At 42.4% G+C, this 27,449-nt stretch overlaps 1 protein-coding gene across 12 annotated transcripts in view; it reads left to right on the top strand.

Moving 5' to 3' along the window:
- Positions 1-27,449, top strand: part of trip12 (thyroid hormone receptor interactor 12) — a 152,471-nt gene that overhangs the window by 36,129 nt on the left and 88,893 nt on the right. For all 12 annotated transcript variants that reach the window (XM_070883850.1, XM_070883849.1, XM_070883860.1 and 9 more), the window contains exons 3-6: positions 14,621-14,767; positions 15,338-15,451; positions 16,956-17,779; positions 19,113-19,218. In XM_070883850.1, the coding sequence (XP_070739951.1) occupies positions 14,670-14,767; positions 15,338-15,451; positions 16,956-17,779; positions 19,113-19,218 (1,142 nt within the window). In that variant the 5' untranslated portion in view covers positions 14,621-14,669. The remainder of the gene's footprint in view (positions 1-14,620; positions 14,768-15,337; positions 15,452-16,955; positions 17,780-19,112; positions 19,219-27,449) is intronic.

Here is a 27,449-nt window from a genome sequence, read left to right as displayed (position 1 = left end):
AAGTGTAGACAAGGTTTTTTCGAGCGTACAAAAATCTTCACTTACTCCATTCTAAGTTAGTTTGGAGTAAGTTTTCACACTCACAACTTTGAAAACAGGCGCAAGTGGCCGGACACGCTCCCTTTTGGAAAAAAAAATTCTGTTCCAAAGTGAAACTGTTCTAACTGACTAGAACTGGAGCAAACCAAATGACGAGAATTCCGATTTCTAAGATACACCGTTCTACACCAGTTGCTCCTAAAAAATCAGGAGCAAATCATGCGGAAACTTGGGGCCCATGAACCCAAGTAGGAGGTGTAGGCGATATGGCCCCTCAAGCTTGCTTCACTATTCAATAAGATCATGGCTCATCTTTGACCTCCACTCTGTTTTCCCACCTGATTTCCCTTAGTCCAAAAATGTATCAATCTCTGCCTTGAATATACTCGAGGACTGAGCTTTGACAGGGGTAGAGAATTCCAAAGCTTCACAACCCTCAAGACATTTCTACTATCTGTCCTAAATGAGCTCTTGTCCTGAAACTCTGCACTATAGTTTTAGACTCGATAGCATCTACCCCGTCAAGCCCCTTCAGAATCTTGTGTTTCAATGAGATCACCTCATCCTTACCTTGAGTATAGGCCCATTCTACTCATCTCTCCTCGTGGAGCAACCCCCTCATTCCAGGAAGCAATCTAGTGATCCTTCGTTGCGCCTCCTCTAAGGCAAGTATATCCTTCCTTCGGTACGGAGACCAAAACTGTACACAATATTCCAGATGTGCTATAATTGCAGCACAACTTCCTTACTCTTGTACGCCAACCCCATTGCAGTAAAGACCAACACACCATTTCCCTCTGAACACCAACATTTAATAGTTTATCACCATTTAAGATATTCTGCTTTTTCAATTCTTCCCACCAAAGTGAATGACCTCAAATAACCCCACATTATACTCTCATCTTTCACCACCCTGGCCACTCACTTAACCTGTCTATATCTCTCTGCAGACTTTGTCCTGCCCACAACTTCTTTTTCCACCCAGCTTTGTATCATACAACTTGGGTGTATTACATTCTGTTCCTTCATCCATGTCATTAATATAGATTGTAAATAGTGGAGACCCTAGCACTGATTCTTGTAGCTTTCCACCTGAAAATGACCCATTTATTCCTCCTGTTTTCTGTCCTTTAACCAATTCTCTATCAATGCTAATATATTACCCCCAACCCATGAGCCCTTACCTTGTGTAACATCTGTTTGTGTGGCACTTTATCAAATGCCTTTTGAAAATCCAAATATACTGTGTTCACTGGTTCCCCTTTATCTACCCTGATAGTTACATCCTCAAACTAATAGATTTGTCAAAACTCTAATTCCCTTTCATAAAACTCTGTTGACTCTGCCTAATATTTTCTAATTGTCCTGTTATTACTTCCTTAATAGATTCCAGCATTTTTCTGACAACTGTCAGGTTAACTGGTGCTGTTGTTCACTGTTTGCTATCTCTCCTTTCTTGAATAGTGGTGTTACATTTGCTATCTTCCAATCCACTGTGACTGTTCTCGAATCTAGTGAATTCTGGAAGATCACAACCAATGCATCCACTATCTCTGCAGCCATCTCTTTCAGAACCCTAGAATATAGGCCATCAGGCCCAGAGGATTTATCAGCTTTTAGTCTCATTAATTTCTCCAGTACTTCATCTTGAATGTTAATTTAAGTTCCTCACTCTAATTAGACCTCTGTTCCCTATTTCTGGTATGTTTTTTTTGTCTTCTAAAGCGAAGGCAGATACAAAATATTTGTTCAACGAGTCTGACATTTCCTTATTCCCCATTATAAGTTCTGCTGTCTCTGCCTCTTAAGGACCCGCATTTACTTTTGCAACTTTTCCTTTTTACATACTTCAAGTTCTCAATCTGTGTTTCTTAACTTGCTCTCAATCTATTCTCTCCCTCTAACAATTTTTGGTCATCCATTGCTGGTTTCTAAAACACTCCCAATCCTCAGGCTTGCTATTCATCTTGGCAACACTACAAGCTTCTTAATCTAATACTATCCTTAACCTCTAGTTAGCCCCGGATGAATCCCTTCCTGTTGAGTTTTTAATTTCTCAATATAATATAATCCTTGAGAATTATGAAATATTTCTTTAAATGTTCAGGCATGTTTTAAAATGCTAGAACATAATCCAGTAAACATGTTTAATTTTACCCCATTGTTGAGAGTTCTGAATCCAATTTGCATTCTAAGCAGGTTAGGGAATTGATTTCTGACTAGTCCTCTTGTTACAATTCGAAGCCAGCTTGGACAACATCAGATTCTGCATCTTTAGAGGGTTGGGAGAAGTTATCTTCAACTTCTTTGACTTCCATAACCATCTTGCGTTCTAGCAATATTTTCAATCATTGGCAGATAATGGCGGCAATCCAGTGAGTTTTGGCTGGTGACTCGATGGGCAAGGTTATCCATTGCACCCTGGCAACTTGATGTCCTTTCCCCCCCCCCCCCAGCTCCAATTCAAAATTGGCCTGCTAATCAACTATTTGATCTGATATATTGGTATTGGGTGGCGTACTTGATTATAGTCTTGCATTGACTTCAATCGCATCTTATTTGGTTGTACTTGGGTCCTTCTACTTGTAAACCAGTTTCAGCTCAGGCAAGTGATTATCAGAAATCCCAGTTGGAAGGCAAGATGATTTACTTTGGTGATTATGATGTATGTATTTGTCCCCTCATCTAATTCAAGACTTGAGAATTCTTTCATTGCAGTCAGCATTGGTATTCCATTCTGTACAATTCGCTCTGAAGTTGGGAATCTGGATTTTGGTGGCTTTCTCTCGCTCTCTCATTTTTGCTTCCCATTCTTTTTGGAATGTTACCACAATGACATGCAGTTTTCTCAATGTTCTTGCATTTTGCTACTCATGGTTTCCCTAATGGCTATAATTAATGATTGAAAATTCTGTTGGCTGTCCACAGACAAGTAAATGACTATCTGCAGGGTTGCGGTGAGACTAGACTCTGGTACATGGAACCCTAGTGACTGGAACTTGCTCAGGAGCATGGTTTTGAACAATGATGTGAACTGTTGAGCAAGAAACTACCCAACTGGGTGAGAGGCAGGTAGACTTTAAATGAGTCGTGGTACAGATAACCTCTTTTGCAGTAGTGACTGGGAATCCTGATTTGTATATTGCTTCCCTGATACCAGGCAAAAGCATAGATCTGAACATATGGGGGGAAAAAAACCTGGTATTAGAGAAAGGTCAGCCAAGTGTTGTGGTCTAGATTGGAGCCAATAACCGAAGTATGTCTAAGGACTGCAGATGGGATTTAAGACGTTGGACATTAGATTGAAAAACATGACCACACACTGTACAAGTGTCTGTGGTGAGTGTAAATAGAGCAGTGGGGAGAGGATTTTAAACTGTCAGGAGGTGGAGAACTAATGCAGTGTAGGACTAATAGTTATTGAGAGAGAAACCAGCCTAAGCTAAAATTAAAATTGACAATGCTAATGAAGGAGAAAAAAAATTAGCGATGTAGCGAGATTAAAAATACTTGTAGAAGGAGATAGGGCTACGTATTAAAATAATGAATTTTAATCTTTTTCCTGGTTTCCCAATACAATGTTCAAAAAATGGAATGACGATTGGTATGTATATGAAAGCACAAAGCATTCAAAACAAAATTGGAGAGCTGGAAGCATTAATAACTGGAGGAATATCTCCGTAGCTATACCAGAGGTGGCTTAATTTTGGGCAGAACTGGGAACTTAATAATCCTGGTATTTATAGGAGATTGGGGAAAGAGGGAGTGGAGGGTTTGATAGAGAGGCACTGTTTGTGAAAGATTCTCTCTGGCATGAGGATATTCTGGTGTCAGTGCACAATAGAAAGCGGTTAATGAGTCAAAGAAAAGGTTGAAGTGATAAACTGGATGGACCCAAAACTCAATAGGTGCTAGTGTATGGATTTTCAGAAGGCACAAGTGGGACCAGTGGCGGTGAGGAAAGGAGCAGAGGCCCGAGAACGTGACGAGCGGCGGTCCAAGAGCACAGTGAGAGTGGGACCAGTGGCTTCCTGAGAGCAAAGTGGGACCAGCAGCTGTGGTAAAAGGAGAACAAGCAAAAACGGCTAGTGACGTCACAACCAGGTAAGGAGCTGATTGCGAGAGCAGTACGGGTATAAGGAGCAATGAGGGCCTGAGAGTGGGTATAAGGAGCAGCGGAGGCCTAAGTGGTGAGTGTTTTTTTTGCAATCCAGTGGGGATGTCACAGGACAGCAGGTAGGTGGTTGGTTGGTGAGCATCACTGTGGCCTTTGCTTCTTTAAGTTGGGGCAGAGGGGTATACTAAACTTTAGTTAATCTAATAAATAGAAACATGGCAGTGTAGCTCAGACCCGTGGAATGCACATTCTGTGACCATGTGGGAAGTCCTGGACACTTCTCGTGGCCTAGACGACCACGTGTGCGGGAAGTGTCTCCAGCTAGAGCAGCTCGCGCTCTGGGTTTCGGAGCTTGAGCGGGGGCTGGCGTCGCTGCAATCCATTCGCGAGGCTGAGAACTTCGTGGATGGCATGTTTCAGGAGGTGGTCACCCTGCAGCTGAAGAGTCTGCAGGCAGAGAGGGAATGGGTGACCACCAGGAGGATTGGACAGGAGTCACCCAAGTGTCTCGCTCGCTAACTGGTTTTCAGTTCTGGATACTAGTTCCTCTGAAGAATGCAGCCAGAGACAACTCCATGGCACCATAAGAAAAGAGGAGGGGGAGCAGGGGGGTGGAAGAGGAGAGAGATGGGAACTAGAGTAGATTCAGAAGGGAGAGAAGAAAAGCTGGAAATGGAAGGCAGAAAATTAAGCAGATTTGAAAGGCAGAAGAAACACAGGTTGTAGACCCCCAAACAGTTACGAGGGAGATAGAAGAGCAAAAATGTAAGCAAATTTCTGGCAAGTGTAAAAACAATAGGGCAGTAATGAGATTTCAACTACCCTAATTAACTGGGATAGAATTAGTGTGAAGGTATAGAGGGAGCAGAATTCTTAAAGCATTCCAGATAACTTTTTTAGCCAGTACGTAGCAAGCCCAAAAAGAGAAGGGACAGTTCTGGATAGTTTTAGGGAATGAAGCTGGGCAGGTGGAAGGGGCATCAGTGGGAGAGCACTTTGGTGGTAGTGATCATAATTCAGTTAGATTTAGGGTAGTTTTGGAAAAGAAATACAAGTTCTCAATTGGGGAAAAGCTAATTTTACTAAGCTGAAATGTGATTTAGCCAAAGTGGACTGGAAATAGCTACTTGAAGGTAAATCAGTGTCCAAGCAGTGGGAGCATTCAAGAGGGAGATCCTGAGGGTTTAGAGCAAGTATGTTCCCTTAAAGAAAAAGGGCGGGACTAGCAAATCTAGAGCCCCTTTAATGTCAAGGGACATGCAAGGTAGGATACCGAAAAAAAGGGGCGCTTATGACCGATACCGAGGGCTCAATACTGCAGAAACCCAAGGAGTGCAGGGGTAGAGGCATAGTATTTTAAAAAGTACTTGAATGTACAGAAGTGCTGTAACATACAAGGTTACGGACCAAGAGTTGGAAAGTGGGATTCAGCTGGATAGCTTTGTCGGCTGACAAGGACACGATGGACCGAATGGCCTTCTGTGTTGTAAATTTCTGATTGATGAAATGTCTGAGGAGTGTTCAAAAAATTCAAGTATGGTAGAAGAGGAAATGTAGCATGGATAGAAAGTTGGTTGACATGGGAAATGGGTGCTGTTCAGTCTGGAGAAGAGTTGGAAATGGTGTACCCCAGGGATCAATGATGGGTTCACTTTTGTGGTGTGTGTATGTATATATGTCTATGGTTTGGACTTGTGTTGTCAACAAATTTTGAGGGTCTACCTAAGAGCAAGTTTGGCAGACAGTGCGAAAGAAGGTAAAAGACTTCAGGCGGACAAGTTACCAGAATGAACAGACAAGTAACAAATGCAATTTATTGTGCACAAGTGAGGTAACATGCTGGGCGTATACATTTAATGGAAACACACTAAAGCATGTGGATGTACAGATATACATGGTTTAAATTTGTAATTCCCCTGACAGTATGACCATATAAAGGTCAATAGAATTTGGGGTTTTGCAAGTTGGGTTATAGAGCACGAGTGTAGAAGTAATGATTTTGTACAGCACCCGTGATTAGTCACAATACCCTGCTTTTTTGACACACATTATCGAAAGTACGTTGATGGCTGGACTGTCATGACAGGAGACTGGATCAACTGGGCCTTTATTCACTGGAGTTCAGAAGGATGAAGAGGGGTCTCATAGAAACTTATAAGATTCTGACGGGACTGGACAGGTTAGATGCAGGATGAATGTTCCCGATGTTGGAAGTGCAGAACAAGGGGACATAGTCTTAGGATAAGGGGTAGGCCATTTATGACTGACGAGGAGAAACTTCTTCAGAGTTGTTAACCTGTGGAATTCCCTGCTGCAGAGAGTTGTTGATGCCATTTCATTGGGTATATTCAAGAGGGAGTTAGATATGGCCCTTGTGGCTAAGGGGATCAAGGGGTTTGGAGAGAAAGCAGGAAAGGGGTACTGAGGGAATGATCAGCCATGATCATATTGAATGGCGGTGCAGGCTCGAAGGGCCAAATGGCCTACTCCACCTATTTTCTATGTTTCTAAAGCCATCGATTCACCATGGTGTAGTGGATGGAGAAACTATAGTTATGAGGAGAGACTTGAAATACTGGGATTATTTCACTGGCGCAAAGAAGGCAAAGAGAAGATTTCAGAGGTTCATGAAAAGTTTTCAATGGTAAATGAGAACTATTTTCTCTGGTTAGGGAGTTGAAGAGGGGGCATCAATATCAAATTGTCCCTTGAAGAGAGGGTGTGGAGAAATTTCATTATACAAGGGGTTATAGGAGCATGCAATGTCATGGGTAATAGTTGAGGGAGAGATCATTGAATTTTGTTTAAAAGGGAAAATTGGATAAATATTAGCAGCTAAACAAGAAGCAATCCCTAGACAGTAGGATTACTTTTGTATTGCTTTAAACAGATGTCATATTTCAAATGATAGCAAATCAAATTTAAATATCTAAGTCAGACATCCAGGCCAAAGCTTCTGGTGTAACTGCGTGGATATGTTGCAGGGGCTGCCTGCCAATCTCCTGAGAGCAGTGCTTAATGTGCTCCATCATAGTCCGTCCCTCGAAATTGAGGAAGACTTGCTTCCACTCTAAATGAGTTCTTAGGTGACTGAACAATCCAATATGGGAATTTGTCACAGGTGGGACAGGTTCTGATTAGGAGCTCCAGTCATGATGGGGATGCATTAATCTTCCATCTCTGGAGAAGGTGGCAGCATCTACCATGACTGCTTCTGAGGTGGTTGGTGGTTGATGGTTGTCCACTGTTTGCATGGAAGGTTTCATCCACTATGTACTGTGGGGTCCTCTCTAAGGAATCCATTCTGTGTCACAGTTCTTCCAAGCATTTTGCCATTGGGCATCAAGGCTGAGGGGAGATCACTGAAGGGCTTCGGCGACGGTCCAAAATGCTCTTCTAGATTTGATTTGGTGGTAGGTTGTTCAAGTCAGCCTGGATCAGCATGTCTTTGCTGGTAGTGGTTGTATTCCCTTTAAACAGATGTAGTGGGCTAAATGGCTGACTCCATTTGTGCCATTTAATGGCACAAATATTATGAATAATCTGGGAAGAGGAAAGTATGTTGACACCTTGTCAAAAATGAGGTGTTTATGCATGCCTTGGAACACTCCAAATGAGCACTTCAGATAAGCTACCAAACCTGCTGGATTATACATCCCCTTTGCCAGTGGATGAAGATTAATGATGGAATTGTGCACGTACACACCTAGCTAATGAGTTAGTTTGCAATTGGATGCTTCAGATTCAAAATATGATCTGCAGCCCAGAGTATCTTAACTTCACAGGTTTTGAACATCTGATATCTCAATTTGACAATTTCCTTAAATGGATTTTTTTCCTTGGAGAGCAAGTTGAAAAACGCTAGTGGAACATTAAACTATCAGGTGACAATCAGTTTGTGTAATTTAGCAGCAGTCTGAATGTGGAGGATCCTTTATCATTTCAAACATACTTGGCAGGGACACTGCCAAAGGCTTAAAACATTGGCACCCTCCAACCCCAACTGCACAGTATGATCAAATGAGCAAGGACCAGGATCAAATGTTTTGTGGTAGTGACCTGGTCTTGTTATATAGCAAAGGGAGGTTTGCAGGATTTCTCTGCTTCCACCAAATGGGTAATTATAGCCCCATTCTTCTTGATTCTGTCCTGTGTAAATTAAACTTGAACAATAACTCAGTAAACAGCAGTCATTCTGGATTCATTAGGGGAATATCCTACCTGACCAACCTCTTGACTTGGTGACATCCCAAGTGAACTGTAGTAAACCCAATACATGTTGTCCAGAAGGTATTATTTGGCAGTGTTTTGCAAACAATGCTGTGGGGGTTCAGTATAAATCTTGGGTGTGGATAAGAAATGAGCTGAAGGGTAGCGAGCAGTGGGTACTTGGAGAAGTTCACGGGGTGACTGGGTAAAGTACTGACTTGGGTGTCCAAGGGACTCCTATTTAGGCCACTTACTGGGCCCAAGTTTCCACACGATAAAAAACGGGCGCCCCTCCGAGCTGGGCGCCCGTTTTTCGCGCCGGAAAAAAAACTTGCAATTCTGGAGCGTTCTGCAGCTCCTTGTCTGCCTGGCGTGGCGCCCAGGGGGGGCGGAGCCTACACTCGCGCCGATTTTGTAAGTGGGAGGGGATGGGTACTATTTAAATTAGTTTTTTTCCTGCCGGCAATGCTGCGCGTGCGCGTTGGAGCGTTCGCGCATGCTCAGTGTGAAAAAAACATTGGCACTCGGCCATTTTTGTGGTTCTTTGTAGCTGTTTAATTTTTGAACATTTTTTTAATAAACGCACATTGCCATCAGCACTTGCAGCCTTCTCACTGTCTTCCCCCCCCCCCCCCCCCCCCCGCGGGAAGAACGGGCGCCTTCTCCCTCCCTCCCTCCCTCCCTCCCTCCCCCCCCCCCCCCCTTGCGGGAAGAACGGGCACCTTCTACCCCCCCTCCCCGCAGGAAGAACGGGCTCTCTCTCTCTCTCTCTCTCTCTCTCTCTCTCTCTCTCTCTCTCTCTCTCTCTCTCTCTCTCTCTCTCTCTCTCTCTCTTTCCCCCCCCAGGCGCGGGCAGAACGGGCGCCTCAGGCTGACTGCAGAATTCTCCGTGCCTTAAGCACTTTCACAGGTAGGAAGATGGTTTATTTAATCTTTTCTTTGCTTATAAATGTTTATTCAGGTTGGATTTATTTGTAGAAGTATAAATAAGGATTTATTGTAGAATTTAATGACTTCCCTTCCACCCCCCCACCTCGTTCTGGACGCCTAATTTGTAACCTGCGCCTGATTTTTTAATGTGTAGAACAGGTTTTTTCAGTTCTACAAAAATCTTCACTTGCTCCATTCTACTTTAGTTTGGAGTACGTTTTCACTGTGAAAACTTTGAAATCAGGCGTCAGTGGCCGGACACGCCCCCTTTTAAAGAAAAAATACCTGACTAGAACTGCAGAAAAAAAAATGTGGAGAATTGCGATTTCTAAGATAGTCCGTTCTCCACCAGTTGCTCCTAAAAATCAGGCGCAAATCATGTGGAAACTTGGGCCCACTGTTTCTAATTTGTATCAGTGACTTGCAGTTGGAATCTCAATACAAATTGTTCAGATTTGTGGATGTTGAAAAAATAGGCCGGGCAGCGGAATCGTGGAATGGGAGGAGGGAACCCGAACTGTAGAAGGAGCTGGCCAAAATACATGGGCAGAACAGTGGCGGATGAAATTTTATTCTCGCAAATGTAGATTGCTACGCCTAGGAAAGAAAATGAGCATTCACATACTCCTACGAATGGTTTTAAGTAGGTAAAAAATTGTTGGAAAAACCTAGAAATTCTGGTCGACCATTTAACGTGTGTAACCCATGCAGAGGGGCAGTCGGCAAAGCTAATAGAATGTTAACTGCCAAAATTACAGAATACTAGTCAGAATTTCATGAACCTGTATGGTACTCTTTCAGACCAGTATTGTCCCGTCTGATCACTAATACACGTGTTGATTCAAAGAGCAGCATGGTCTGAATTATTAAGGAAAGACTGGAGAAATTAGAGTTTTCAGCATTGAAAGACATCCGAGATGAACTTGTAGAAATATACAAGGTTTGTAAGGGATGTGGAAAAGGTAAATCTGGAAAATTATGTGAAATTACATTGCAAGAAAAGGGCAAGGAACAAAAGCTTCAAACTAGTAAAAGGCAAATTTTAGAATTGATGCTGAGAAGTTCTTCACACTGATCAATACATGGGAAGAAGTTGCTGATCAAATAATGGAGGGAAAATCATTGCTTTCAGGTAATTCTGAACGGATTAACTGATGGACAAAATGGCTGCATTCATAATTATTGCAAACTTTTCTGCAATTTTAGAAGATAACATTTGCAATATAGTTGTGCTCGTACCAAAGAAGTTGTGCTCCTGAAGGTGAGGTTTTTCAGGGAAGGTACTCTTGGATCGAGAATAGTGCAAGTGTGTGTCTTTTTTGAGATCTCTTCCTGCCCTTCAACTTCTATGACTGGACTTAAATAAGAACATCTGAACATTCAGCATTCATCCCTTTGATTCTTAACTCTGCCAAAAAGCTATATATATGTATGTATTCATTTAGATCAAGGCTGTTCTCTACCTCCACTCCATTTAACCACCATTGCTCCATATCCCTTGATAACTTGGCCAACACATCAGTCTTGAAAATTTCAGTTGGCCCAGCATTCCCTTATTTATATTAACTTTGGTTCTTTCATCCAAACCATGTATTCTCGCAGTGAGTTATAGAACTTTACCACAGAAGATATTCATCCCACATGCCTACCCTGGCTCTGAACTATCCGCTTAGTCCCACCCCTTGCTGTTTCCCATATGCTTTTGGAATCCGTACTTGCAGCTGTACTTTAAACATCTATATAGGAATAGAATGGTTCTTAAAAGTATTTAAGCCTCAGCGTGAGTTTTCCTTTTTGAAGTAGCCGTATGAAATATTCAGGTAGTTGCTTAATGGGTACCTTCCTCAGCTGGCAGTTTTAAAAGAAAATGTAACCCAGCAGCCCAAGCTGGGTGTGAAGGTGACACGGCAGGTTTAAAAAATAAATCAAACTAATTTCCTCATCAATTGGCTGAATCCAAACTCAAACCAGTACAGGTTGTATACTTTATAGGGAATGATTCCATAGTCTCCATACTAGAGAACTGTTTGAGAATGAGAACTTGCATTCATTACTCTCGCTGTGGCAGCTAGGTTGGAGCGCAGTGGTTTTTGCAGGTCACAGGGCTATTGTCTGCTTGTTCAGGTTGCAAGGTGCAACACCAAAATAAAACCATTGGCTTACATAGTCTTGCAAATGTCTTGGCTGAATTGTGGGAACGTCTTATTTTCTTTCCATCATTAGTGGGCATGTATATAATCACATGCAACTTGAAACAGACCTGAGCTTAATATGGTTTGCCCTCTGGGAACAAATTTGTAATCACTGATTATCTGGTCCAACAGCACTTGCTGTAATACAAAACATAAGTTAAGAGGGAATGATGTTCATTCCTATACTTGAATATCAGTTCTCAATGTGTCATAGGTGTGTGGGATGTTCTAACTGATGACCTGAGCAACGATAAAGTATATTTCACAAGTAAATCATATCCTAAACAAACTAGGTGCTCCTTGATACTGGTTAATGAGTTGAATCTCATGGAAATCTTCCCGAACAAATGATTGCATGTTTTGCCATAAGACAGGTCGTTATTCTTATGGCATGCAAAGCAGCTTTTCAAAGTGAATGTCTGTGTACATGTTCCTTCCATTTTCCTCTGTTGTAATCATAACTACGTAGACTTAAAAAAAATAGTTTTTATGATCTACTGCAGCTGAGCACTGAATCTGGGAACTTGTATGCAGGTTCTATTGATATTTGAACAGTTTTACATTTGCATAGCAGGTACTGCATTAATGCATTTGGTCTGAAATTGTAGAATGCTAAATGACACACTTTCTTTGTTGTGTAGATAGTTCCTTTAACACTTCAGAGAGCGCCTAGCATTTGACTTGTAATAGCTTCTTTAAGAGACAATTGTAGCTTACTGCTTTACCTTATGGAACATTTGAGTTAACATGTGGAGTTCCTCAATAAAAGTTGGAAATTCACATCCTTGCTCAATTACTCCTACCAGATCTGGGAACCATGAATTTGCATCTAACCCATTTAAACTCGTGATTTGTTGAATTTTCTGAAAACATGTTTTTGATCTTTCTACTTGCATAGCAAGCAACTTTGATGCCTAGTGGTTGACCATGAGGACTTGTTTGGCATTCGAGGTAGTTCTTGCCTAAAATAGTTTCTCATTTGGCATTGCCTGAGCAGAAAAAATATTTGCCAAAGTATAACTGCTTTTTTTGGGGAGCTTATTTCAAAGGGAATTGTTTTTTCTGGTCTATATGCTTCTTGACTGATTTGAAAAGGAGCAAAGTGGAGTAACTAATGAACTTTAATGTGCTCAAAACTGAACTTGCATTTAAGTCACTTGCATTAAGTGCTCAAGTACTCCATGCATTACTTTGAAATGTGCTTATATAGGCAAATGTGACAACTAATTTGTACACCACAATAGGTCCCATAAACAGGAAATAAGATACATGACCAGTTGGTTTCAAGGATAAATATTAGGCAGGACACTGGGAACACTACCTTGCTCTTTATATACTGCTATGAGGTCTATTATTTTTGCCTAAGCAGCCAAACAGAGCCCTCAGTTTAATGATTCCTGACTGTGCCTCTGGTGTAAACTTAGATTCTGCACTTATGTCTTGGAGTGGGGCTTGAATCTACACCCTTCTCACTCTGGCATGAATGCTGCCAATTGAACCAAACTGTTGATCGTTGCTGTAAACCGTACTTGTTGAATTAAGAAGCAGGTTAAAGAAAGACTTGCATTTATATGAAACCTTTCATGACCACTGGATGTCCCAAAGAGTTTTACTGCCAATAAAGTACTTTTTGGAGTGTAGTCACTGTTGCAACGTAGGAAACTGGGCAGCAAATTTGTGCACAGCAAGTGCTCTTGAGCAGCAATGTGATAATGACCAGATAAAGCTGTTTTAGGTGATGTTGGTTTGAAGGATAAATATTGGCCAGGACACCGGGAATAGCTCCCCTGCTCTTCGAAATAGTGTCATGGGATCTTTTATATTCACCTGCGCAGGCGGGGCCTTGGTTTAACCGCTCATCCAAAAGACAGCACCTCTGACATGCAGCATTTTTGTGCTGAAATCCCTGGAGTGGGACTTGAACCCACGACCTTCTGACTCAGGTGAGCATGCTACCCACTGAGCCACAACGGACACACAAATCTACCTTTGCTAAGGCCTTATTCACTACAACTTTTAAGGTAGAAAACTCCTTTGATCAGCTGTCTGAACTAGAGCAGTTGAAGCTTTTCAAAGTTAGTTTGCAGGTGCAGCAGGTAATCAGGAAAGCGAATGGAATGTTGGCCTTCATTGCGAGAGGGATGGAGTACAAAAGCAGGGAGGTCCTGCTGCAACTGTATAGGGTATTGGTAAGGCTGCACCTGGAGTACTGCGTGCAGTTTTGGTCACCTTACTTAAGGAAGGATATATTGGCTTTGGAGGGGGTACAGAGACGATTCACTAGGCTGATTCCGGAGATGAGGGGGTTACCTTATGATAGATTGAGTAGACTGGATCTTTACTCGGAGTTCAGAAGGATGAGGGGTGATCTTATAGAAACATTTAAAATAATGAAAGGGATAGACAAGATAGAGGCAGAGAGGTTGTTTCCACTGGTCGGGGAGACTAGAACTAGGGGGCACAGCCTCAAAATACGAGGGAGCCAATTTAAAACCGAGTTGAGAAGGAATTTATTTTCCCAGAGGGTTGTGAATCTGTGGAATTCTCTGCCCAAGGAAGTAGTTGAGGCTAGCTCATTGAATATATTCAAGTCACAGATTTTTAACCAATAAGGGAATTAAAGGTTATGGGGAGCGGCGGGTAAGTGGAGCTGAGTCCACGGCCAGATCAGCCATGATCTTATTGAATGGCGGAGCAGGCTCGAGGGGCGAGATGGCCTACTCCTGTTCCTAATTATTATGTTATGTTCTTTTAATAAATTTGGCTCTGATCTAATTAATGTCCTATGTTTATGAAAAGCTGAAGTGTGAATTCCGATACTTGACTGATGCAAAACCTAAATCAATGGAGTATTGTGAATTCCCATGCTTAATTTTTATCTGGAGATTTAATTACAGTAACAGTATTTTATCAGTAACAATTTTACATTCTGTTGCTGTACCTAATGAGGAAGGGGATGGGTTCACAATGAAGGGTTGGGCTCAGATTAGTTTTAAAAACTGGCTCTATCAGATCAATCTCTTGCTGCTGTAAGTGATAATTCCAATGAAATGATTGCATTACTACTGTACCTATTAAGTATTTAAACTACAAATTATTTTGTGTTCTGATTTTGAAACCTGTTTTATTTCAGTGAATGATAGTGTCTAGAAAGGGTATGTCCCTTAAGGAGAGAGGTGCCAATGTCCAACCGGCCTAATTACAATACAGGGGGGTCACTGCGACGTTCACAGAGGAACACTGCCGGGGCCCAGCCACAAGACGAAGCAGCAGGAGGAAGGCAAGTAGAATACATCAGATTTTTAAAATCTCTCAAAATTGCCATGTTACACTTTTGTTTTCTGATGAGCCCATGCTGGGATGAAAGTTGTCTCAGCTTTGTGTAGTCAGTCTAGTTCCTGGTGGGCCCACAGAACTGCCCTAATTTAGCACTGAATGGGCACTTTCACTAAGGGCTGAGCATGCTGCATCAATGAAATGGAGAATGGGAAATTAGCAAAGTAAATGGTGCTCTCGAGGTTGGGGAAGAATAGTAGGAGCGTTGCCCAATATTTAATTTGGGAGTATTTGATAGTGTCTGAAGTTAGACAGTGCTCCATTCATAGACATGTCTTTTTAAAAATAAAAAGGGTTTTACTGGTACTAACCGGGATTAATTGTAAGTGCAGAATTTTTAATTGTTTCATTTGGACTACAGTTGGTAAAGATGGCAAAAGCCTATCCTTCTGGAAATTCTTCATGAATGGGGCTGTGAAAACTGCAATATACCATATCCTAATTGCAATATTTTTCTGTGACATTGCGATGCATTGTTTTTAGATTTCCTTCCCTTTGCTTTCCCTTGCAATAGGTCACAGTCGGAAGAGAGGAAACAGAAGCCGATTCCAAGTAGGCCAACTGCTAAAGCAACAAAATTGCAGTCAGACACTACCTCTGGACAATCCAGAGGGCGTGTGTCACGGAGGTACTACAATATTTTGCTTAACAGCATAAATTTTCATTACTTCATGTTTGATTGAAATTGGTTAAACTACATACCTGAAGACCTACCAAACTTCCAGAAGCAAATTTATTGAACAAGTGGCTTTAGTAGAATTTTATATTAGTGAAAATGATGTGGCCTCCATAATGCCCCACTAATTGGAATCTCTGCCTGCAGGATATGTGACTGTTCCCTGGTTCCTTTTTTGTTCCAGGCAACTGGAGAATCGTGGCTGTACTCTTTTTTTTTTTTACAAGTTACTTCTAATTTATACTCCCAATTCCTTTTTGCTGCTGCTGCTTTACTTGGAGATTGAACCCCGCAGCATGTTTTAGTTTTGATATCACTAGTTTTTGCCCCACTATGTAGCAAAGTTGGATCCATGAACATTTACACAGTGGGAAGGAGTTGGTGGTGATGGGTAATTTGGGGGAAGAAGACTGCCCTGGAAAGGGTAGGAACAAAACATTTCTAAATGAGAGGAAGTTATTTTCATGTAGGGGATTTAAGTAAAACTTGTGCCTCTTTGCAAGCTCTCTACCACAACCAGCAGTCACTGAAACATTAACAGCTGTGATGGAATTTAACAATTGGATTTCGCAACAGTGTGACTACATATCCATCATAACCTGCAATTTCTTGGCAAGAAATAAGGGGCAATCTTAGCTGGAATTTTTCAATCTCTACTCCATTTGGAATGGTTTTGTTATTTGCCTTCCCACTAGGGAATTGGATGATTCCAATTTGACTTGCTGCTCATCTTGACAATGTCAACGTTTTGGTTTTGACACAATTTTAAATTTCTAAACCAGTATTGAAGTTCATTTTTCCAGGTTGAAGCTGCAATAAATTCCAGACTTCAACATCTGTGTTGTTTTAAAACCTGCCACCTGGATGATAATGGCAAAATTAAACCAATAATTGGTTTAAATTGCTTGTTGGAAAAATTTCAGGTCGTAATTGAACCTGGATTTGTTTCTCTAATCTCCACCAGTACAGTCTAATGTAGATTTTCTTGGGAAGGCTAAATCAACATGCCTCCACTCCAGGGACCGTATGTTCCAATAGGGAAGCCCATTTTACATGCCTTGTGGGTTCGTCAATAATATTCAATTCAATTGGATTATGGAAGGAAGCTTGCTTACTTGCCAAGAAATTGGATGCTTGGAACATTATTTCATGCTTTTCATAACATTGTACAAGTAAAGATGACTGCATATCGTATGCACATGTGAAACGTATCCAGTATAAGTGGCTTCGATGTAGTCTTGTCCAGAATAACTCAAAGTATATTACAGACTTCCTGTGTATATGTAGTGCTGATTCTAGGATACAGGTAAGGCTTGAAAATTTGGCCACTTCATGCTTTTGGAAATTAGAAGTAAAGTTATTGCAAAATGCTTGTTTTGAAAATCTACAGTCAGTGACTATGTATAATAACCATTGCCATCGAGGCACATGTAATCTCTCCATGTTGCCTTTTCAGGAACTCCAGGAGCTGTAGCTCTTCATCAGTTGCTTCTGTGCCACAGCAAGAAGATAGGATTAGGTCAGAAAGACCCAAAACGGGACAACCTAAAAGGGACAGCTCCAAAAGCAGTTTAAGGGGCGTGAAACGTGGTCCAAGTCCTGATTATAGCAGTTCAAACTCCACCTGCACTGCAAAGAGGCCCAAAGCACTTCAACCCACGGAGAGTCCGACTGAAACACAAAAACACAAGGTGCAAACAAAGTCCCCAAAGAAAAGGAAGTCTGTGCAAGATCAACAGATAAGAACTGCCCAGGCAGCATCAACGAGTAAGACCCAGGGCAGAAAACAGACTGGGCCTGCTGGTGCCTCCCCTTTTCAAAAAAGGAAAAAGATTGAAACTACTACTTCTGCTGTAAACAGTGATTCTGTGGCTGACTTGATCAGTGCTGAAGAGAGGCCTGCTAAACCAACCAAGCTGGCTTCAAAATCAGCAACCTCAGCCAAAGCTGGGTGTAGCACTGTCACTGATTCTTCTTCCTCTGCCTCAACATCATCCTCCTCTTCTGCTGCTGTCTCTGCTGCTGTGCCTCAGGGAGCCAGGCTAAAACAAGGAAAAGATCAGAATAAGGCTCGTCGTTCCCGTTCCGCCTCTAGTCCCAGCCCTCGCAGAAGCAGTCGGGAAAAGGAGCAAAGCAAAACCGGTGGTTCCTCCAAATTCGAGTGGGCTGCTCGTTTTAGTCCTAAAGTTAGCCTGCCAAAAGCAAAACTGTCACTCCCAGGGTCTTCCAAATCGGAAACTTCAAAACCGGGGCCTTCAGGCCTACAAGCAAAGTTAGCCAGTGAGTGGATGAAATTAATTGATTGTATTTTGGATTAGATAGTGAAACAAATTAAGAACTTTTTATATTAGTGTCCAGATTTGGAACTGTTCAATCTATGTAAACTATTTACAATGTAGATGAAATGCTGAACTAACGAACACCTTAAATGGCGAGCCAGTTAAATTTGGGCATTGCACAAGTTCTGATCCATAATTGTCACATAAGAAATAGAAGAAATATAATGTACTCATGTTTATTGGAAAGCAAAATGTGTGCATTCTTCAATGCCATGTCTCAGGTAATTTTCTGTAGCAGACAAAGCAAATAAATTGCAGTTGTATGACTTGATATTAGGAAAACAATTCATTCAAGCACCTTGAGACATTTGACCCTTTCCCAAACACACACTTGGGGTAGTGTTGAGAATTATTGCTGGTCCTTCTGTTTTCCTAGATAGAGGGAATGGTTTGAAATCTGGCTCTTGTTCAGAGTAAATAGCTTTATTGAGTATTCAGCTATTGAGTCTGTGACCTCTATTCTACATTATTACACTTCCTTAACCTAGGTAATTGATCTGGATTTTGCACCCTATTCAAATGAAATGCTGCATTAAACCTGAGCTTCAACCGTAGTTTGTAATCCAAGTTTAAATGAATTTAATTTGGAAAAGGAAGCTTGTGTTCCTTTTCTGTTGGTTAATAATGTTGAAAATAGTGTAACTTGGTTCACACCCTGAAACTCTGAACTCGTACCAGTATTGGCATTTCCCTATGAAACTGCAGCATTCTTCAAAGGCTAACTTGGTTGTACAAGTAAAGCTAATGTGACCTTTGAGGCTGAAGTTAGAAAAATATTTTAAAACTGTACTTTTAAAGTTGTGATATTGGTGAATTGAGGTATATAGAGGGGTAGCTACCTTCAAATTAAGACTGTTAAATGGAGATGGTCCTTATCATGTTCAATAGAGAATGAAGCGTAATTTTGGTGAGAAACTGAACATAGCAAAGGATATTTTAAACCGAGCTTGGTGTTTGGAACATTATATAGACATGCCAATTCATACACTCTTCCACATCCTTTAAGGTGTTCATTTGAAATGTTGAACAACCAAGTTTAATCTCGCTACAAACTTATGAAATTCAGCAAAGTAGTTTGAGCTATAAGGGCACCACTGGATAAGTTGCAATACAAATGAATAGTAATGTAACGACTGGAAGTCTGCCTTTATGTGCAGTGCTAAATTGCAGCTGCCAATGTTCCATCAGTTCTGAGGGTATTAAGTTATTGAAACTACACAAAGTTTTACCCTGATGCATGATTTCACTGCTCTCTACTGTTGAACTTTTTAAAGGCTTGAGGAGGTCTACTAAGAAACGTAGTGAATCACCACCTGCAGAGCTCCCCAGTTTGAGGCGGAGCACACGGCAAAAGACCACGGGCTCCTGTGCTAGCACCAGGTAAACTTTTTTTTTTTTAAAAGAGTTCAAGATGTGTATTGGAATTGCTTTTGGTCTGAAATCAGTTATATTGTGATCATCTTAACTGACCAAAAATAGCGCTTTCTTTTTTGATATTTGACAAATGGCAGTGGTGCTGGATTGGTTTCTCTAGTCTTTGCTTTGTAATGACATTGAGAGTTCCCATGAGTGATCTAGTTGAGTGGCTTGTGTTTTTTTTTCTGTAAGCTAGTTTACGCTCTTGTAGCAAGATGACCCTACACCACTTTCTGGTTTACTAACCAGACTTGTATGTCTAGCAACTTAAAATTTAGGCCATTTTCACTTTAAATTTGTCTTCATGTGGCAGCCTTATAATCACATTCGTAGAGCATTGGACATTTGAGACACATTCCAATCCTGATCTTCATCACTTGGGTGTTTCCTGTGCATCTCTTCCCCCCCCCCCCCCCCCCCCCCCCAAAATGTCATTTAAATATGGCTTCTGGCAGGTAATACTGAGGAAGAGATCTTCTTCACATCTTTCTAATTTGGCTGCATGGGCAGGGTGGAAGAGAAAGGGAAGAATGCATCAAACAGTTGTAGTTTTAATTAATCTCCAACTATACAGATTTTAAGAGAATAAAATTGATCTATTCTAACACCTGTTGGTGAAAAGTTTTGAAAATATAGAAATAGGAGGTGGGTGGGGTTGCTGACCCATCCACCTCCATGGCACGAACCTGGTATTGCAGTACTTCCAGGAACGATGCAGTGGCTCTCGGCCTTTTGGCTAAGAGCATTGGCACAGAGTGATCCTTGATGTGTGCAAGGATCTGGCGTTTGTGATTTGACAAAGAATTGGAAAGATTGGCTACGAATTTAAAAAAAAAATATATAGACCATCTAACTCAATTTCTTCCAGCAATATTGAAATGGATACTTCAATCTTTAATTATTGCCAGGTACAATTTATTGGATATAGATGTAGGTGTAGTTTGGATATATTGTGTTGCCTTGAAGCCTCAACATCAGTCTCCATAGGGCATAAACTCATGATAAAAACATTGCTTAAATGTATAAACACTTTTGCATTTATATAGTGTCTGATCTGAACCAAGAAGTTCCAAGTGTACTGCAGCCAATTAATTACTTTTGAAGTGTGGTCACTTGCGTAGGTAAATATGGCAGCCAATTTGTCAGTCGCATAACATGAGAACTGGCCAATTAAATTGCCCAACATATCAAAAATTACTCCTTTTCACTACCAATGAGCAATTATCACACAACTATCCAATCAAGTCACCCAAACCTTTTCTCATGCAGCTGTCTGGAACGAGCAATTGTTGAAAAACAAATCATAGCGCTTTACTTTTCCCAGCTACCCTTTTTCTTTACAACTGTGGTAGTGTATGCGAATATCCTTGCAAACATCTGAAAAATATTTGCTTATCGATTAATGTTCGAAATATCTGCAAGAAGATTTACTTGCAAAGCCTGCTTTCTAAAGCTTGGGTCTTCAATTCTGCTTTACTCCCAGAGTTATAAATGTTGAATTCTAATAGTTTTCTTCGACATTACCTAGAGTGCATTGTGACACACTTCATAGGATATACTACACAAACAGGCCATTCAGCCCAACCAGCCAATTCCGGTGTTTATGCTCCACTTGAGCCTCCTGTCTTTCCTCACCTAGATCTATCGGTAGAACAGTCTATTCCCTTCTCCCTCATGTGCTTTTCTAGCCTCCCCTTAAATACATCTATACTATGCGCTTCAACCACTCCTGTGGTAGCAAGTTCCACATTCTCACCGCTCTTTGGGTAAAGAAGTTTTTAGTGGGTTTCTTGGTGCTATTGTCTTGCATACATTGGTCTCTAGTTCCTCTCCACAAGTAGAAACATTGGGCTCAAAATTGGCCAGGAGTTGCTTTTTTTTTTGGAGCAACTTTATTTTTCTGTAGTAACTGAAAAATCCCCATTTTGCACATTCAATTTATGCCAGTGTAAGTGAGTTAGTTATAATTTGTTTAGTTTAGTTTTTCTCAAAAGGGGGCATTTACCAGCCACCTACGCCAGTTTTGGCCACTTTGGCCAGCTAATAACTCGAAATCTACTTGGGCCAGCGTATTCACTCTGGAGCATCCACGATGCTGAGAATGACGTGAGTAGCACGTGTAGCGAGCTGGTCTTACCACAGCTGAAGGGTCCACAGCCAGCTAGGGAATGGAAGAGCAGTGCAAGGAAGGTAGTGCAGGGGTCCCCTGTGGTCATCCCCCTGCAAAACAGATGCACCGTTTTGAGTACTGTTGAGGGGGATGACTCACCAGGGGAGGGCAACAGCAGCCAAGTTCATGACACCGTGGCTGGCTCTGCTGCACAGGAGGGCAGGAAAAAGAGTGGGAGAGCGATAATGATAGGGGATTTGATTGTAAGGGGAATAGATAGGTGTTTCTGCGGCCGCAACCGAGACTCCAGGATGGTATGTTTCCTCCCTGGTGCAAGGGTCAAGGATGTCTCTGAGCGGGTGCAGGACATTCTAAAAAGGGAGGGAGAACAGCCAGTTGTCGTGGTGCACATTGGTACCAACGACAAAAGTAAAAAAAAAAAGAATGAGGTCCTACGAGACGAATTTAAGGAGCTAAATTAAAAAGTAGGACCTCAAAAGTAGTAATCTCGGAATTGCGACCAGTGCCACGTGCTAGTCAGAGTAGGAATCGCAGGATAGTGCAGATGAATACGTGGCTTGAGCAGTGGTGCAGCAGGGAGGGATTCAAATTCCTGGGGCATTGGAACCGGTTCTGGGGGAGGTGGGACCAGTACAAACTGGACGATCTGCACTTGGGCAGGACTGAAACCAATGTCCTAGGGGGGAGTGTTTGCTAGTGCTGTTGGGGAGGAGTTAAACTAATATGGCAGGGGGATGGGAACCAATGCAGGGAGACAGAGGGAAACAAAAAGAAAGCAAAAGACAAAGGATGAGTAAAAGTGGAGGGCAGAGAAACCCAAGGCAAAAAACAAAAAGGGCCACTGAATATAAAGGGGCTGCAGGAGGGGTCAAAACTAAAAATCATGGTTTTAAAAACTAGGATTAAAACACTGCCTAAACGCACGCAGCATTTGAAATAAAGTAAATGAGTTGACGGCACAAATCATTACAAATGGGTATGATTTGGTGGCCATTACAGAAACATGTTTGCAGGGTGGCCAAGACTGGGAATTAAACATACAGGGGTATCTGACGATTCGGAAAGATAGACAAGAAGGGAAAGGAGGTTGGGTAGCTCTGATAATAAAGGATGATAGGGCAGTTGTAAGAGATGATATTGGCTCTAATGAACAAAATGTTGAATCATTGTGGGTGGAGATTAGAGATAGTAAGGGGAAAAAGTCACTGGTGGGCGTAGTTTATAGGCCCCCAAATAATAACTTCACGGTGGGGTGGGCAATAATCAAGGGAATAATGGAGGCATGTGAAAAAGGAACGGCAGTAGTCATGGGGGATTTTAACCTATATATCGATTGGTCAACTCAAATCGCACGGGGTAGCCTGGAGGAGGAATTCATAGAATGCATACGGGATTGTTTCTTAGAACAGTATGTAACAGTGCCTACAAGGGAGCAAGCTATCTTAGATCTGGTTCTGTGTAATGAGACAGGAAAAATAAACGATCTCCTTGTAAAAGATCCCCTCGGAATGAGTGATCACAGTATGGTTGAATTTGTAATACAGATTGAGGGTGAGGAAGTTGTCAGAAACGAGCGTACTATGCTTAAACAAAGGGGACTACAGTGGGATGAGGGCAGAGTTGGCTAAAGTAGACTGGAAACAAGGACTAAACGGTGGCACAATTGAGGAACAGTGGAGGACTTTTAATGAGCTCTTTCATAGTGTGCAACAAAAATATATTCCAGTGAAAAAGAAGGGTGGTAAGAGAAGGGATAACCAAGGAAATAAGAGTATCAAATCAAAGACCAATGTGTATAAGGTGGCCAAGGTTATTGGGAAAATTTTAAACAGCAAAGAATGACTAAAAAAGCAATAAAGAAAGGAAAGATAGATTACGAAGGTAAACTTGCGCAAAACATAAAAACAGATAGTAAAAGCTTTTACAGATATATAAAATGGGAAAGTGACTAAAGTAAATGTTGGTCCCTTAAGATGAGAAGGGGGATTTAATAATGGGAAATGTGAAAATGGCTGAGACTTTAAACAATTATTTTGCTTCGGTCTTCAAAGTGGAAGACACAAAAATCATGCCAAAAATTGCTGGTCATAGGAATGTGGGAAGGGAGGACCTTGAGACTATCACTAGGGGGGTAGTGCTGGACAGGCTAATGGGACTCGAGGTAGACAAGTTCACTGGTCCTGATGAAATGCATCCTAGGGTATTAAGAGATGGCGGAAGTTATAGCAGATGCATTCGTTATAATCTACCAAAATTCTCTGAACTCTGGGGAGGTACCAGTGGATTGGAAAGCAGCTAATGTAACGCCTCTGTTTAAAAAAGGGGCAAACAAAAGGCAGATAAACTAACGGTCTATAGTTAACATCTGTAGTGGGGAAAATGCTTGAAACTATCATTAAGGAAGAAATAGCGGGACATCTCGATAGGAATAGTGCAATCAAGCAGACGCAGCATGGATTCATGAAGGGGAAATCATGTTTAACTAATTTACTGGAATTCTTTGAGGATATAACGAGCATGGTGGATAGAGGTGTACCGATGGATGTGGTGTATTTAGATTTCCAAAAGGCATTCGGTTACTGCAGAAGATAGAGGTACGCGGAGTCAGAGGAAATGTATTAGCATGGATTGAGAATTGGCTGGCGAACAGAAAGCAGAGAGTCGGGATAAATGGGTCCTTTACGGGTTGGAAATCGGTGGTTAGTGGTGTGCCACAGGGATCGATGCTAGGAGCACAACTCTTTACAATATACATAGATGACCTGGAAGATGGCTCAGTGTAGTGCAACAAAATTTGCAGATGACACAAAGATTAGTGGGAAAGTGGGTTGTGTAGAGGACAGAGGCTGCAAAGAGATTTAGATAGGTTAAGCGAATGGGCTAAAGTTTGGCAGATGGAATACAATGTCGGAAAGTGTGAGGTCATCCACCTTGGTGGTGGTGGGGGGGAAACGGTAAAAGGGAATATTATTTGAATGGGGAGAAATTACAACCTGCTGAGTTGCAGAGAGGGACCTGGGGGTCCTTGTGCATTAATCCCAAAAAGTTAGTTTGCAGGTGCAGAAGGTAATCAATTAGGCGAATAGAATGTTGGCCTTCATTGCGAGAGGGATAGAGTACAAAAGCAGGGAGGTCCTGCTGCAACTGTACAGGGTATTGGTGAGGCCGCACCTGGAGTACTGCGTGCAGTTTTGGTCACCTTACTTAAGGAAGGATATACTGGCTTTGGAGGGGGTACAGAGACGATTCACTAGGCTGATTCCGGAGATGAGGGGGTTACCTTATGATGATAGATTGAGTAGACTGGGTCTTTACTCGTTGGAGTTCAGAAGGATGAGGGGTGATCTTATCGAAACATTTAAAATAATGAAAGGGAGAGACAAGATAGAGGCGGAGAGGTTGTTTCCACTGGTCGGGGAGACTAGAACTAGGAGGCACAGCCTCAAAATATGGGGGAGCCAATTTAAAACCAAGTTGAGAAGGAATTTTTTCTCCCAGAGGGTTGTGAATCTGTGGAATTCTCTGCCCAAGGAAGCAGTTGAGGCTAGCTCATTGAATGTATTCAAGTCACAGATAGATTTTTAACCATTAAGGGTTATGGGGAGCGGGTGGGTAAGTGGAGCTGAGTCCACGGCCAGATCAGCCATGATCTTGTTGAATGGCGGAGCGGGCTAGATGGCCTACTCCTGTTCCTAATTCTTATTATCTTATGTATGTGGCTACTTCAGAAAACCCTTGCGGAGAGTTGAGAATCGGAGGCCAGCAGAACTTAATGACTTGACAAAAGAATGTGAATAGGATCAAACAGCTATACAGGACATCATATGACAAACTTTGCAAAGTTAATTTACTATACGACAGAAGCATTCATGGAAGCTTAAACTACAAAAATAAAAGTAAAAGATAGTTGAATTAAATTGCCCTAATACAACTAATTTAAACAACTTTGTTTGTAATGATTATACTGGGCCAAAATTGAGTCCATATTATCTAAATAAAATATCCAATAAATAAGATATTGTGTTCCTCTGTCACTTATGTTCATCTTTCACAATAGCACCAGGTGAATAGGCTTGACAAATGGTCACCACTATTCAAGAGACAAAGCACATTTACATAATTTTTTCAAAATATCCAAAAGTCCAGGAAAATGACAAACCATTAAAGTTCAAAAATAGCGACAGTGCATAAAATTTCAAGCCTGAAGTCAATCACACTGGGACACCACTCAGCCAGGGCTGGGGTGTAGGTGCACAACTTTGCCTGAACCAGGACCAACTTGGGTCGTTCAGCTTGATTGTCCCTCAAAGGCTTCTTGATTCATTACTGCCTGGCTCGCCCCCATGAAGTGGACACGGAGCGCCATTTATCTCGACTTCCATCCTCAATGGGGAATGCTCAGTGGTGCAGGTAAACATGCCCATATACCTCACCATGGGGCTGAGCTGACTATCGTTTCATAATCTGCGCTGGATTCATCACCATCTGCAGACTCTTCAACACAGTGAGTCATATTTCTTTTACATTCGCTGGAGGTGGCCCTTTGTGCTGCAGCCTTTACACACAGTCTTTAAAGCGGCATTGTTGAGCCCTGTGATTCCCTCCAAAGCCAGCATGGAGCTACTTGGTTAGCCCCCCTTGGCAGACTCTGAGTTAAGGGACTGGGAGGGGGGGCTGTTCTCTCTTCCCTGAGAAGGTTCACATTCTGCAGCCCAGCCTCTAAAAGGCGCCACTCTGTACACAGTACTTGCTGGGCTTGAGTCCTGAGGATTAGTCAGCTGGAGCCGCAGGTCGAGGTCCTGAATGCCTGGCTCACTGAGATGGCCACCTGCAGTGTGACTGTGGTATCATCTGCAGACAGTAGCTTATGAACAAGGCCCTCATGGCCGATTCCAGTGACTAAGATGTCCTGCAGCGCTCCGGTGAGGTTGTTGCTGCAATCACACGGTGCCGCCAGCCTCTGTCTGCAGCATATTCCGCAATTTCCTGGCCTTCGGGCTGTCGGTGTGTATAAAACCGGTGTCTGGCTGTGAGGATGCTCTTTTTGGGCTTGAGTTCTTGGATCAGCATTACAAGCTCCTCGTACATCTTGGCCGTTGTCTTCGCTGGTGCCAGCAAGTCCCTGCCGAGGCCATAGATGGTGGGCCCACGACTGGTTAGCAGGATAGCTCTCTGTGCCATGACTTTGCATTCTCTGACCTCGTTCATCAGTCTATTAAGGGGTGCCTTATCGAGGCCTTTTGGAAAATCTAGATAAATTCCATCTACTGCATTGCCATTGTTTACAGTTATTACTTCAAAAAATTCAATGAGGTTAGTCACAAGACTTTCCCTTTTGAAATCCATGCTAACTGTTCATTATATTTTTGGTTTCATGGGGCCCACTTTTGGCCAACCTGTTTTTTGGTGCACTGACCCTTTATGGGCCGACTTTGTGCACTAGAAAGGGCGCCAAAAAACTTTTAGTATCCTGGCCCCTCTGCCGAGTGTCCCGGGTCCTGGCGTGGTGTCCATGGGGGGGCTACAACCCTGCGCTGACAACACTGCCGGCAGCTGTCTCATGTGCAGTGGAGTCTGCGCACATGCTCCTCGTCCTCCCAGCGTGTCTTGCAAGCTGTCAGCAGGACCTGATGATCGCCGCCCCTAGCCGTGGCCGAATGGTCGCCTGCATCCGAGTGAAGCCCAGGCTGCCGAAACCCTACCCAAGATGCTGCTGCGCCCGGCCTTTACACTCCTTGCCGCGCCCCCCCCCCCACCCAATGCCGTCCCCTGATGCTGTCGAGCTCAGCCTTTCCTCTCGCTCTCTGCGCGCTCGCACTCTGCGCCCCCCCCCCCCCCCATATGCCGCCGAGCCCAGCCTTTCCTCTTTCCCCCCCCCCCCCAACAAATCAGCCTCCTGATGCGTCTTTGCCAGCCGCCCCTATCCCATGCCGAATGGCCTCCCATACAGGCAGGCCCGCTGCCTTTCCCGGCCCAAGGTAGGATTTACTTCAAATATTTAATTAATCAATTGTTTACCTGAGTTCTTTTATTTTTTATTTAGTTGTTAACTTTTATTTGGAAT

The sequence above is a fragment of the Pristiophorus japonicus genome, chromosome 6 (genome assembly GCF_044704955.1).
Source record: "Pristiophorus japonicus isolate sPriJap1 chromosome 6, sPriJap1.hap1, whole genome shotgun sequence".
Lineage (NCBI taxonomy): Eukaryota > Metazoa > Chordata > Chondrichthyes > Pristiophoridae > Pristiophorus > Pristiophorus japonicus.
This window is presented reverse-complemented; position numbering and strand designations above follow the sequence as displayed.